We start from the raw sequence: 13,940 nt of genomic DNA, 5'->3' as shown, positions 1-13,940 counted from the left end.
TTCCAAAGGACTACTATTATACATTAATTGACTTTCACGCTATTGACCTTGAAAGGAAAAAAAAAAAGATTAATTCCTGTTACAAATGTTTTAGAGGATAGGGAAGTCCATAATTTATTTTTGAAAGATTCCTCCTGCAATGTTATTAAAATAATGTGACTTTTAGCTTGTACAGAGGGAAGGAGCTTAATTTACATGGAATATCCATTTATGTGAAAGAGTGACAATATCCTATAATAAAGCATTCCAGTGTCTAAGGCAGAATCTAAGTTTCAGTCAGCGTAATACCCAAGTACTCAAGAGTGAGGTACCCAATGAGTTGTTCAATTGAAAGGGTTTTATCTGGATGTAAGACTTTCAGTTTCTTTGAATATTATTTGCTTCTCAAGGTTATCCAGGGAAAAACGAAGTTCTTTCCAAAAGCCCTTCCACATTTCTTTGACTTTATCAAGATTACTTTTTACCTCTCTTTGGTGGTCGTACATGATATGTTAAGTCATTAATGACCAGCTTAAAGTCATCAAGGAGTAGGAGGTCTATCCCTGTTGAGGCAGCAACCCGAACGCCATCTGTGAAAAATTTAAATGTAAAAATTTAAACTTGTCATATGTCCACAATTAATTGCGAATGAGCAGGAAAAAGCAATCCTCAAAATCAACTTTAAAAATTATATCTCTTCTTTTAAATTCTAGTTCACTTTTGCCTCATCCCCAAGTTCTATGCTAAACAAAGCTTTTATTATCTGAGCTTTTTGCTTTCATGATCTCAAGTCCATGAAGATTTAACAATATACTTTTCTAACAGAACTTTATGAACAAGTAAAATCATTACATAGATCTATAGGTGTTATGTGGAAATCTAGGGTCTCTGGGGGAGCTGAATGGATGTCATATATCTATCTATGATGGAAGATGATTGAGTAAAAGTAATTTGGTAGGGACAAATGTTAGGGTCAGCAAAGTACACCATACTGGTCTACTAATTATATTACTAGATAAGATGAAAATTAAGTATATTTAAACTACTTAAAGTATAGAAATGTGGCAAATTATTAACAACTGGTAAATCCAAGGGTAAATAGGTACTTCCTGTATAGTCTTTTATGTTTCTTGTAGATTTAAGATTTTTCAAAGAATGGGAAAAAAACCAAGGTACTTAAATAAATAAGTAGGATAAATGTTATGTCAAATGGGAATTTTTAGTGCCATTCTTTTCCAATCACATATGTCTTAATTTTGTAAACTTTCATGTGAAAGACAGAAGATCTAAAAAGAAGTCCTAACATTTCGTATCTCCAGAGATGAGGGCTCAACCACTAGAAAAGTTTATTTTATGCCTACGGTAATAATAAATAGTTAATAATAACATAAAATGTGATTGACTGCTCATCTTTGCCTGGGGCATTATATGTCAGATGCTTCTGAATGAGACTTTTTGTATATATACAGTCCTAAAATTGAACAATTATACTTTGCGAAGTGGGAGAGAAATCACTGTCTCCTGACATTTGTTAAGGAAAAAAATATGTTCTAAAGTTAAGAGTGGGGTATTCTTTTGCAGAGGGGTGTGTGTCTGTGTGCGCGCACATATAAGTGGTCTGGGGTGAAATGAGGGTTGGGTGGGAATTAATAATGAATGTGACTGTACCTGGTGAATAGATTGCAACTCTGTCAATTCCCCGATCCTCTTCTTGCAGTTGTCGTAAAAACACACCAACCGAGTCTGAGATAGGTTTGAGTGTGAACTGGCAGCGTTCACGCCGGGATGGTAGCCTCACAGATATCACAGGTAACCCATTTTGATACACCACTGTCACATCTGAATGAAAAAGACCCATAATTATATGATAATCAGATTTCATTATAAGTTACAGTATTACTAGTCTTACATAAGGTCTATTATTATCAATGTGGTTTAAAATATTTTCAAAGGTTTCAAGAATATGCCCTTTAGCTTTAGTTGAAGGTTATTCTGGGAACTGGCTTATGGAAGATCAATCATATGGCTCACACAATTCACTCTTCAGAAGGAGAAAAAAAAACACGTAAAAGATTAGATTCTAAGTAGGTCAGGGAAAGACTTGCCCAGAAATCTGAGATAAAAATTTTGGTGTTGGTGAATCTAAATCCTAGTTCTACTGAGTAGATTTTTTTTTTTTTAAGATTTTATTTATTTATTTATTTGGCAGACAGAGATCACAAGTAGGCAGAGAAGCAGGCAGAGAGAGAGGAGGAAGCAGGCTCCCTGCCGAGCAGAGAGCCCGATGCGGGGCCGGATCCCAGAGCCCTGGGATCACGACCTGAGCTGAAGGCAGAGGCTTTAACCCACTGAGCCACCCAGGCGCCCCTACTGAGAAGATTTTATTAAACAGCCAGAGATTGCTGAACTAGGTTCCCTAACCTGTAGGAGATAGCTCTTAGTAGCCACAGCTTTCAAGAATCCCTGGGGAATAATATAATGAAAATACATTAAAAAAGTGAGATGCTTACTTAAGGACAGTCAATTCATATTTATGGTATAATTATTATTTCCAAGGGAATTGATAAGTAAGTATTCTCTTATGCAATATGAATATATTATGATATAATAAAAAAATTCTTTTTATGTTCTCTTGAACATCATCCTGAGGTCAGTAGAAGCCAAACTCAACTACTTGGGATTTTCTAACAAAAATTATTAAAGGAAACATTATCATAAGCTATAAATCTGAAAAGATTTTCTACATTACAAGGTAGAATTCCCATTTCCTTATCTTTTTCCTCAACAGGAAAAAAAAAGCCTTAGTTACTAAAACAAGTGTCTGAATAAAGTAACTCTTTTGAAGTAATTTTCATATGAATTTTTTAAATAAATAAATTTTAAAGCTCATGTAAAGTTTTTACATGAACAGCCAAGATTTAAAGATGATAAGTTAGCACTAGGCTGTGAAGCACTATTTAATATCATTTTCTTTTTGCCTGAAGAGCTTCCTTGAACATTTCTTGTTCGGCAGATGTGTTGACAATAAATTCTCCTCACTTTTGGGAACTCTGAAGTTTATTTCACCTTCATTTTTGAAGAAAAATTTGCTGTGTAAAAAAATTCTAGTTGGACACTTTTTTTTTTTTTTTGGATTCTAAAGAACTTACATCTTCTGGTTTGTCTAGCATATGATAAGTTCATGTATATTCTTCTTTATTTCTCTGTACATATGTCTTTTATCCTGTGGCTACTTTTTTTTTTTTTTAAGATTTTATTTATTTATTTGACAGACAGAGATCACAAGTAGGCAGAAAGGCAGGCCGAGAGAGAGGAGGAAGCAGGCTCCCTGCTGAGCAGAGAGCCCGATGTGGGGCTCGATCCCAGGACCCTGGGATCATGACCTGAGCCAAAGGCAGAGGCTTTAACCCACTGAGCCACCCAGGCGCCCCTATCCTGTGGCTTTTCTCTTTATCACTGGTTTCCAACAATTTAATTACAATATTCCTTTCTATGGTTTCTAAGTTATTAAATTTCTTAGATCTGTGAACTCATAGTTTTCATCAAATTTGAAGAAAATTTTGGCCTTTACTCAAATATTTTTTCTAACTCTTACACCTTTCCTTCTGAGAGTCCAGTTATACTTATATTAGACTATGCAGTGTTGTCTCACAGGGCATTAAGGTTCTCTTTATATAAGGTTCTCTTCATTTTGGATAGTTTTAACTGCTATGCACTTCATTGGGACTGATATTTTCTTCTTCTGTGTCTAAATCTGTTAATTCCATCTATAGCTGCTTTTCATCTCAGATATTATTTATTTCATCTCTAGAAGTTACATCTGTTTATTTTTATATCTTCTGTTTTTCTTCATATTATGCTTGTTTTCCTTTTCCCCCCAAATATAAAGATCACATTTATAATAACTATTTTAAAATCCTTGTCTGTTAATTCCATCATCTCTGTTGTTTCTAGATCTTCCTGACTAATTTTTCTTGTGTCCCTCCCCCCCCCGCCCCACCGCTTCTTCATATATCTAGTAAGTTTTGATTCAAGGTTAGACATCATTACTTTTACACTGTTCAGTGCTGGATGTTGTACAGGTTCTTGCATATTATTTTGATCCTTTTAAGTCTCTTAGAAAGTTTCTTAGGACAGATCTAGAGATTCCTTTATTACAGGGCCAAATTTGGCCCTACTAATAAGATTCAATGAACATTGAATGCTCATATATTCAGTGATGTCTCTTCTCTGACAGGAGGGAAGTCAAATAATTTCTGGTCCTAACAATTTCTGAGCACTAACAATTATCCATTTTACAAATTCTGATAATTGTTATTATAAATTATTCTAGCCTGGTCTTGTGGCTTAGCATTTAGCCAAAGCCTCAGGCTGTGCACTGAGGCACTATAGAATCAATTCCATTTGTTTTTCTTCTCTCAGAGATCACAGTCTTGTCCTTATTGTCCAATGTCTAAAAACAATTTTTTAAAATATATTTGGTCTGGTGTTCTAGTTGTTGACTACAGGGCAACAATTCCTATAGCAGTGAATCCTCTGTGGATACATGTTTTGAATTTTTACATAAAAATTAGGTGGTGCCTGGGCGGCTCAGTGGATTAAGCCTCTGCCTTTAGTTCCGGTCATGATCTCCGGTCCTTGGATCGAGCCCCACATCTGGCTCTCTGCTCAGCAGGGAGCCTGCTTCCCCCCTCTCTCTGCCTGCCTGTCTGCCTACTTGTGATCTCTCTCTCCATCAAATAAATAAATAAAATCTTTAAAAAAAAACTTAAAAAAAAATAAGAAGACAAAAATCTCTATTTCTTTAATTCTTCCAAAAGGGTAGTCTATATTTCCTAAGGAGGAGGAAGTAAAGGATAATAATATGAATTTAATATACAGTAAGTACTATCTAAAGTTTTTAATGTAAAGATATTTGAATATTTTGTCATTTTCCCCCTCATTTCTAAAAGAATCCTTAGTGGGACATCTGGGTGGCTTAGTTGGTTAAGTATTTGCCTTTGGCTCAGGTCATGATCCCAAGGTCCTGGGATCAAGTACCACATTGGACTCCTTGCTCAGCAGGGAGCCTGAATTTCCCTCTGCCTGCTGCTCCCCTGGCTTGTGCTCTCTTTCTCTCTCTTACAAATAAAAATCTTTTTAAAAAAAATTTTAGGGGTGCCAGGGTGGCTCAGTGGGTTAAAGACTCTGCCTTCAGCACAGGGCGTTCTTTGCTCTGCAGGGAGCCTGCTTTTCCTTCCTCCTCTCTCTTTGCCTGCCTCTCTGCCTACTTGTGATCTCTGTGTGCCAAACAAATAAATAAAATTTAAAAAACAATTTTTTTTTTAAAATAAAAGAATCCTTAGCCAGTCCAGTGTTTCCTTAAAGTCAGAGCCATTAACATGAATATCCCCACTTCTTCTATAGGCAGTAATGATGCTGGCATCATAAAATTAGATGACTAACATTTATTTCTGTGTTCCCGACCCATTATCTTCTCTCTGTAGGTGAAAAAACTGTTCAGCCAGATTTCAAGAAGCAAACAAAGGTGAATTTAAATACAAGATGGGAGTCTTAAACACAAAACTACAGAAGATTTCACTAAAGCATGTTTCATAGGTTAAGTGCTTAGGGGTTATTATTTTAAAATAACTGAGATAAAGTCAACAGAGAAAATTAAGGTCTTTCTCAGTCATTTTAACTTTTTACACTAAATATCATGAAGCCTTTCAAAGGAGTGAAATATGAAAGCTTTGAGAAACTCTGCATGGAATAACACACTTCAGGACTGACAAATCTTCATTATAATACCGCTTTTGAAAAAAATCCCCAGGTCTCCTTTCCCACACACTAGTTTGTAATGTAAATGTCAGATTTCTTGGTTTGCAACCAAAACCAATTACCCAAGTTCCTCAAGTTTTACAGTATGTAAAATAGCTGCTGGTTGTAACAAAGTCACAATGGATATTTATAAGCTACTGACAGTTATCAGCTCCTATTCTCTATAGACAAATATTCTTTTTAAGTGTAAATTGCATCAGGCAGTTCTTTGGTTGGGTTTATTTTTAATCTTTGCTTTGATTTCCACATCAATAAAATAAGAAATAATCTAAGTATGTTCTACAGCAATGTGCTTCAAAGAAACCAAGAAATTATGGGTCAACCAATATGAATAGTGAGGAGAATATGACAGTGGATTTAGGCACAAAAGCAAAAAGGCAAGGGATTTTCCAGACTAAGAAGAGAAGTGCAAAGACAACGGACATTTGAGGTTGAAGAAGGAATACATTAAAAACAAAATGTCGGGTGCCTGGGTGGCTCAGTGGGTTAAGCCGCTGCCTTCGGCTCAGGTCATGATCTCAGGGTCCTGGGATCGAGTCCCGTATCGGGCTCTTTGCTCAGCGGAGAGCCTGCTTCCTCCTCTCTCTCTCCGCCTGCCTCTCTGCCTACTTGTGATCTCTCTCTGTCAAATAAATAAATAAAATCTTAAAAAAAAATAAAATAAAAACAAAATGTCTTTGGGGCATCAGATACAGAAAAGGTTGTAAAATAAAAATGCTTGTTTTTTTTAGCTAATCGTTAAGTGGGAAAGTTAAGTGCATTTAGGAAATTTATTTGGTGTTCAAAATAATGGGTAAAATTCCTCTAAAATAGATCATCTCAGGTACGAACATAGCTGTATACATCTTAAGGACTTATGAAAGGGAACTGGTGCAATAAGGAAGCACATATGTGGTGTTTTCTGCAAAGGTACTTAGAGCTGAACCTTATGTGTGATGGATGATTCCAGTGACTAAAGATCTTGTCTGTTTCTTTTCTTTCTCCTTTCTGTAATATTATGCATCAAAAATGTAAACTATAAGCACAGACTTTCAGTGTTGGAAGAAATAGAGAAATCATATAGACTATGTCCTTTTTTGCAGCTAAGAATAAAGCCTGGCACGGTTAAATGATATTCCTAAGGTGACAGAGTTCAACCCAATGCAAAGTGGCTTTGGATCTCATCAATTGACTAAAAAGTCACTTTCTCCCAGGTCATGTATGATTTAGGTTGCTAAATTCAGTAGGAATTTTAGCCCTTAACTTGTTTTAGTAACATGATGTCACCCTACTCCTTCACTTTAAAAAATGTTTTCTTTTTGGCTTCTATGATTCTATACTCTCCTGGTTGTTCTGTACCTTCCTTTCTATACTTTCTCATTTTCCTTCATAGGTTCTTTTTCTTATATTCATCCCTTTTGAAAGTTTCTAAGTGCTCTGTCCTTGGCCACTGTGTTTCTCAATCCACACACTCTCTAGGCAATCCCACGCCCTTCCATACTGTCCCAAACCTATATTAATCTGTCTGCTGAGATTCCTGTACACCTTTTTCTTGTACATTTTTATTCCTAAAAGTGAATTAATCTTCTGTGAACCACTCATTTCTGACATTTCTCATTTCAGTCAATACCACCACCACAGTATTTAACTTCTGCCCAATCCAGAAAACTCTCTGATACTCCTGACTGACTACCCTGCAGACCATATGGAGAAGCCAGAATTGAGAAGTGGAGTCTCCTATCAAGAGCCAGTACCAACCTCTCAGCCATGTTGTGAGCCACCTTAGAATTGAATCCTCCAGCCCCAGTCAAACCTTTAGATGACTACAACCCTAGCTGACAGGGGATTGCAATCCCATGAGATCCTGAATTGCCCAGCTAAACTGCTCCTAAATTCCAAATCCATAAAAACACAATATAATAAAGGATTATTGTTTTAAGCAACTAAGTATAGCTATAATTTGCTATATGGTATTAAATAACCAAATATGGCATGGTTTTTTGATGTATTTAGATGTTACATAAATGGTTGTATTCAACCTTCTACAACTTGCCTTTTATGCTCAATAATGCTTTGAGATTTATCCAAATTGAATCACATTCCTGGATCATTCAAAGTTCCACATAGAATTTCACTGTATGAATATACCACAATTTATTCATCCCTTGAAAAAACATTTTTTGTTCTTTATTATAAATAAAAAGAAGGCTAAGAGAGTTAGCAGCACTCCTTGTTTTGAGTTTCCAATAAAATTTTGGCCAAATTTTCTTTTCCTTTTTGAGCTCTTTGTTACACATTTTCCTCCTTATGCCATCTGGAATTTACTTTCGTGAGGTAAGAAGTCAATTTTAACAGCAGTATTTATTTAATTTATTAGAGATTTTATTTATTTATTTGACAGAGAGACAGAGAGAACACAAGCAGGGGGAGTGAGGGAGGGAGAAGCAGGCCTCCCGCTGAGCAGGGACCCCCCCAATGAAGGGCTGGATCCCAGGACCCTGGGATCATGACCTGAACCAAAGACAGATGCGTAATGACTGAGCCACCAAGGTGCCCCTAACAGCATTATTTATTGAATAGTCTGCCTTTTCTCCTGATTTACAATGCTAATTTTATCACACATCAAATTTTCATATATGCAATGTTTCTCTAATCTAACTTACAATTTTTCCTGAACAGTATTTCACTGTTTTGATTATTATGGCTTAAAAATATATCTTAATATGTAGTTTGGGCAAACTCCCCCTCACCCCACTTTTCTACTCCAAATTTATCTTAGGTATTTGTATAGTTTTATTCTTTCACATAAATTTTGAATAAATTCTGCAGCTCCTGTTGGGGTTTGGATTAGCATTGCACTGGAGTTTATAAATTCATGTGAGGAAAGCTATAATTTTTACAATGTTGTCTTCACATTCATTAATGTGTTATAACTCTGCATTTATTTTTATCTTATTTTATGTCCTTAAATAAAGTTTATTCTTCTTAATATGTTTTACAAATTTTTTTTACTAGTATCATGCTTAAATAGTTTCAAACAATTTATTTATTTGTTCGTTCATTTGTTTTTTAAAGATTTTATTTATTTATTTGACAGACAGAGATCACAAGTAGGCAGAGAGGCAGGCAGAGAGAGAGAGACAGGGGGAAGGAGGCTCCCTGCTGAGCAGAGAGTCTGATGCAGGGCTCGCCAGGACCCTGGGATCATGACCTGAGCCGAAGGCAGAAGCCTTAACCCACCCAGCCACCCAGGCGCCCCGCAAACAAGTTTATTTATTTATTTAAAGGTTTTATTTATTCATTTGACAGAGAGAGACACAGCAAGAGAGGGAACACAAGCAGAGGGAGTGGGAGAGGGAAAAGCAGGCTTCCCAACAAGCAGGGAGCCTGATGCGGGGCTCGATCCCAGGACCTGGGATCATGACCTAAGCCAAAGGCAGACTCTTAACCATCCGAGCCACCCAGGCGCCCCAACAATTTATTTATTTATTTATTTATTTATTTATAAAGATTTTATTTATTTGACAGACAGAGATCACAAGGAGGCAGAGAGAGAGGAGGAAGAAGGCTCCCCGCCGAGCAGAGAGCCCGATGCAGGGCTCAATCCCAGGACACTGAGATCATGACCCTAGCCGAAGGCAGAGGCCCCAACCCACTGAGCCACCCAGCAACCCCCCCACAATTTATTTTAAAAACTAACTTCTACATTCATAAGTTTAATTCTAAACGTCTATATGTTTTCTCATTAAAGTATATGTTAGACAAAACATAAGATGACCATTTTTAAAACAATAAACTAAATATTATTTTGGTGATAGTAAGGCCCTTCCTTATATTATCACAAAAATGCATTATGTCAAAAATATCCTTGAAATCTGTAATTAGGATATATAAATAAAATGTACTTGCCTCACAATACCCTCAGAAGAATCTATTTAACTAAGAAAAATAAATCATTGAAATTTTCTTTACATTATTCATAATATATTAAACATACTAAATCTGTCACATATTAACATCATTTGAAGAATACTCCAGTTGAAAACAAGTAAATTTGTAAGAAATATCTTTCTACAGAAATATAAGAAAGCCCAACTATATAATCATAACTTTAGTAGCTTAATAAACCCAGTTGTTTCTTTCTAACCAGTAGTATAAATTAATTCTTTAAAAATATTTTATTTATTTATTTAAGAGAGAGAGAGAGAGCGAGAGCAGGGGAGGGGCAGAAGAGAAGGACAAGCAGGCTCCCTACTGAGCGCAGAGTCCAGAGTTTGATCTCAGGACACTGAGATCATGACCTGAGCCAAAACCAAGAGTTGGATGCTTAACTGAGCCACCTGGGTGACCCTATAAATTAATTTTAATCACATCAACTACATATTTCACTTTTGTACCTCAGGTGAATCAGTATTTGTACAACTGAATCTCGGTGAACTATGTAGAATTATTTTTGTGAAGTTATTATGAGGTTTAAATGCTGAAAGTTGGAAAAACACAAAGTTCTAAATCATCTTTGAATATTTGGTATTGTCAGTCTGACATTAAATAGCCATATAACCTATGTACCTTTTGTTGATTCTGGTTCTTTTCACATGAGTTCATGAAAATATTTCTCATAAATGTCAAAACCATTTGTGCTAAAAGGTCATCCCCTCCTTTCTTTTCATTCATGTACTCATTCTACTGAGAATTAAAAATTTTTGTTTGCTTTTATAAAAATGAAGTCCTATCCCAAATAGTACTGTAACATTTTTTCCTTTTAAAACTAATGCTTTGGGGGCACCTGGGTGGTTCAGTGGGTTAAATCCTCTGTCTTTAGCTCAGGTCATGATCCCAGGGTCTTGGGATCGAGCCCCATATTGGGCTCTCTGCTCAGCAGGGAGCCTGCTTCTCTTTCTCCCTCTCTGCCTAATTGTGATCTCTGTCTGTCAAATAAATAAAATCTTTCAAAAAAATTTTTAAAAATTAAAAAAAAAAAACAATGCTTTCGATGGTGCTACTGTGAAAGTAACTTTATTAAACCTTGACCTTTGACCTACTTTAACTTTTGGGTAGTGAGAAGCAGAATATGGTCCTAAAGCACAGACAGTGGAGTGCAGTAGAAAAAGCATGGTTTTGGAATCTCAGCTAGATAGTTCTCAAGTTCTATCATAGGAGACACCTTGAATCCATGGGCATACTACTGAATATAACTGTACCTCATTTTTCTCACAACATAGGGGTTCTAATATCTCACAAGGTTGTTGAGAAGATTCAATGAGAATATGTGAAAAAAATGCCTGCTTTAATAGTTTCTCTTGAAAGACTCTAAAAACTAGAGTCTTAAAACCCAAAGTCTAAAATAATAGAATACATCCAATAATGCCTTTAAATCTCAAGAAAACAAATCTGACTTGTTCCATTGAGGGCAACAAGAAGAAAAACAGTATATACTATACAAACCAACTCCATATTTCTTAGTATTTTTGGGTAACTGACCTCTTTGAGACACTGATAAAGGTATGGATTCCTCTCTTGGCCCTATTTCCTGAAAACACTCAATTTATACATAAAAATTTTAGATATAATTTATTTTTTTGCATCAGAAACTGATTTCCTTCATATTCCCTGTAATGGACTGAATTGTGTGTCCGTCCCCTACCCCTCACCTCCCCACCCCTGCCATTCCTATGTTGAAGCTCTAATTCCCAGTATGACTACCTGAAGATGGGTCCCTAGGGGGTAACTAAGGTTAAATGAGGTCATAAAGGACAAAGGACAGGCCCCAGTCTGTTAGGACTGTGTATTTATAAGAGTAAGAACTCTTTCCACTCCCCACCATGTGAGAACACAGACAGAAAGTAGCTATCTGCAAGCTAATAGAGTTCTTATAAGATCCAGACCATGCTGGCACCCTGCCCTCAGCCTTCCAGCCTCCAGAACTGTGAAAAAATAAATTTGTGTTGTTTAAGCCACCCGGCCTACGCTATTTTGTTATGGCAGCCCTAGCAGACTACTACATTGACATATTTTTAAAATAAATGTTGACAAAAACTGAAGTACTTTCCTCATTTCTAACCCCCAATTAATGGCCATTTCCTATTTTTCAAAAGAGATAAAAGAAAATTGTACAAATTAAATAAAGTAAACTTTAATTCTATATAAAAACCATTTCAATTACAAGATTGCTATTGTTTGGTTTGTATAATGAAGTCACATAGGGGCCTGGTTTTAGAACATGGTTAACTTGAATATAATCCTTGATATCTAAAAGGTTGTGCCTTTTTGTTTTCACAAAAGGAAGTGGTAACAAATATAATCACGGATCACTTTGCCAGATGATGATGGTAGGCTAGGTGTGTGCAAGGAACCCAAGAATTTCCTAAGACTCTTAGAATTGAGGGGTGCCTGGGTGGCTCAGTTGTTAAGCATCTAACTTTGGCTCAAGTCATGATCCCAGGGTCCCGCTAGAGCCCTTCATTGGGCTCCCTGCTCAGTGGGAAGCCTGCTTCTCCCTCTCCCACTTCCACTGCTCGTGTTCCCTCTCTGTGTCTCTCTCTGTCAAATAAATAATAAAAATAAAATCTTAAAAAAAAAAAAAACAAAAGACTCTTAGAACTGAATTCTTATCAAAATCACTGTTTTGATGTAGTATCAAAAGAAAAGACTACAAATCCAAAATTCGATTTTAAGGTTTCTGAGTGGAGGTAATCTTTAAGAGCCTTGAGGTTTTTCAATTCCTTTTTTTTTTTTTTTTGAAGATTTTATTTATTTATTTGACAGACAGAGATCACAAGTAGGCAGAGAGGCAGGCAGAGAGAGAGAGGAAGGGAAGCAGGCTCCCTGCTGAGCAGAGAGCCCGATGTGAGGCCCGATCCCAGGACCCTGGGATCATGACCTAAGCTGAAGGCAGAGGCTTTAACCCACTGAGTCACCCAGGCACCCCAAGGTTTTTCAATTCTTGTAGAGAAACTGAGAGAATTTTCTATTCAGGACTAGCCCCAGAGAAACTTCCGCCAGCTGCCGGAAAATTCACAGGGTTGTCTATTTCTAATTACTGCTTGGTTAAAGAAGCTCATTACTTTTCTATCAAATTCGTAATAATGACTAGAAGGTCTTAAACTGGAAGATTATGCTCATTCATAAAATCCCAAATATCCCCAAATAAATCAAGCCATAAGTAAACATTTCCTTATACTAAATTTTCTCTTCTCTTAAAGAGCAAAACTCCTGTCTAAAGTTTAATCAAGCAAAGGAAAACATTCTATTTTGATAAAATCTTCTTCTCATGATGGTGATTACTGCTGTGGTAACAGGCAAGGCTTCTTTTAGGGCTGTTGGAAGCGACTTCAACTATAGAATGTGCAAAGGGAAAAAAAAAAAGAAACCCAAGGTATTATTACAATGGGTGGGGCTCCTTTCTTCTCTGAGGCAATATGAATATGCATGTTACTAAGCTTGGAAGATGCACCATCTGTGCAGAATACCAAGATCTTCCTTAGTATCAAAAAAAATTTTTTTTCTGGTAGTTATTTTGGCAAAAAAATTTAACAATCTTTCAAAAATGGTGACAACCATTAATGTTAACAGCTTTTCTAATTTCTGTAAGAGAATCTCACATATTTGAGATTTTTCTTTTACTATGTCAACATGCTTATTAACAGACAAAAACTAGGAACTAACTCCTTAGAACAAATCAGGAGTTTTCATCAAGTTGCACTCTGGAGGGAAATGGGATAATTTCCAAATCCTTCAAAACTTCAAATTATTGAATAAATGATAGGAATCGTAGAATGGATGACATCATCTGAAATTTGACATAAATTCGCTTCTACTCCAAGCTAAGTCAGTTCAAAACTGTCAGCACATAAAACTTAAAGGTCTTTCCAATTTCACGTGGCAGCTTTTCTTGGCAAAGTGAAAATCCATTTTTTAGAACCCTTTCAAAAAAAGGCTTTTGTGATAGAAGAAATTCAATCACATTTTGATAGTTCCTAACTGAAACTTCTACTTACAACAAAAAATCCAAACTGTAAGATATATTTTAAAAATGGAATACTATAAACTCTCTCAGCTTTTCCAACTTCATACCTAGGTTGGTGAGAACTCTGCCACATCAAAAAACTAAGGCTTCACATTCTATCATCTTTGGTGATTAGGTGATTTCATTATTTTCATTT

General features: G+C 36.1%; 1 protein-coding gene across 4 annotated transcripts in view; it reads right to left on the bottom strand.

Annotated features, from left to right (window-relative positions):
* Nucleotides 1-13,940, bottom strand: part of MCU (mitochondrial calcium uniporter) — a 198,748-nt gene that overhangs the window by 22,843 nt on the left and 161,965 nt on the right. For all 4 annotated transcript variants that reach the window (XM_059397713.1, XM_059397715.1, XM_059397716.1 and 1 more), the window contains 2 exons: nucleotides 1,648-1,818; nucleotides 465-569 (listed from right to left, as the gene is read on the bottom strand). In XM_059397713.1, the coding sequence (XP_059253696.1) occupies nucleotides 465-569; nucleotides 1,648-1,818 (276 nt within the window). The remainder of the gene's footprint in view (nucleotides 1-464; nucleotides 570-1,647; nucleotides 1,819-13,940) is intronic.

This window comes from Mustela nigripes, chromosome 4, assembly GCF_022355385.1.
Source record: "Mustela nigripes isolate SB6536 chromosome 4, MUSNIG.SB6536, whole genome shotgun sequence".
NCBI classification, from domain to species: Eukaryota; Metazoa; Chordata; class Mammalia; order Carnivora; family Mustelidae; genus Mustela; species Mustela nigripes.
Note: the sequence above shows the minus strand (reverse complement) of the source record. Positions and strands in the feature narration are given on the sequence as shown.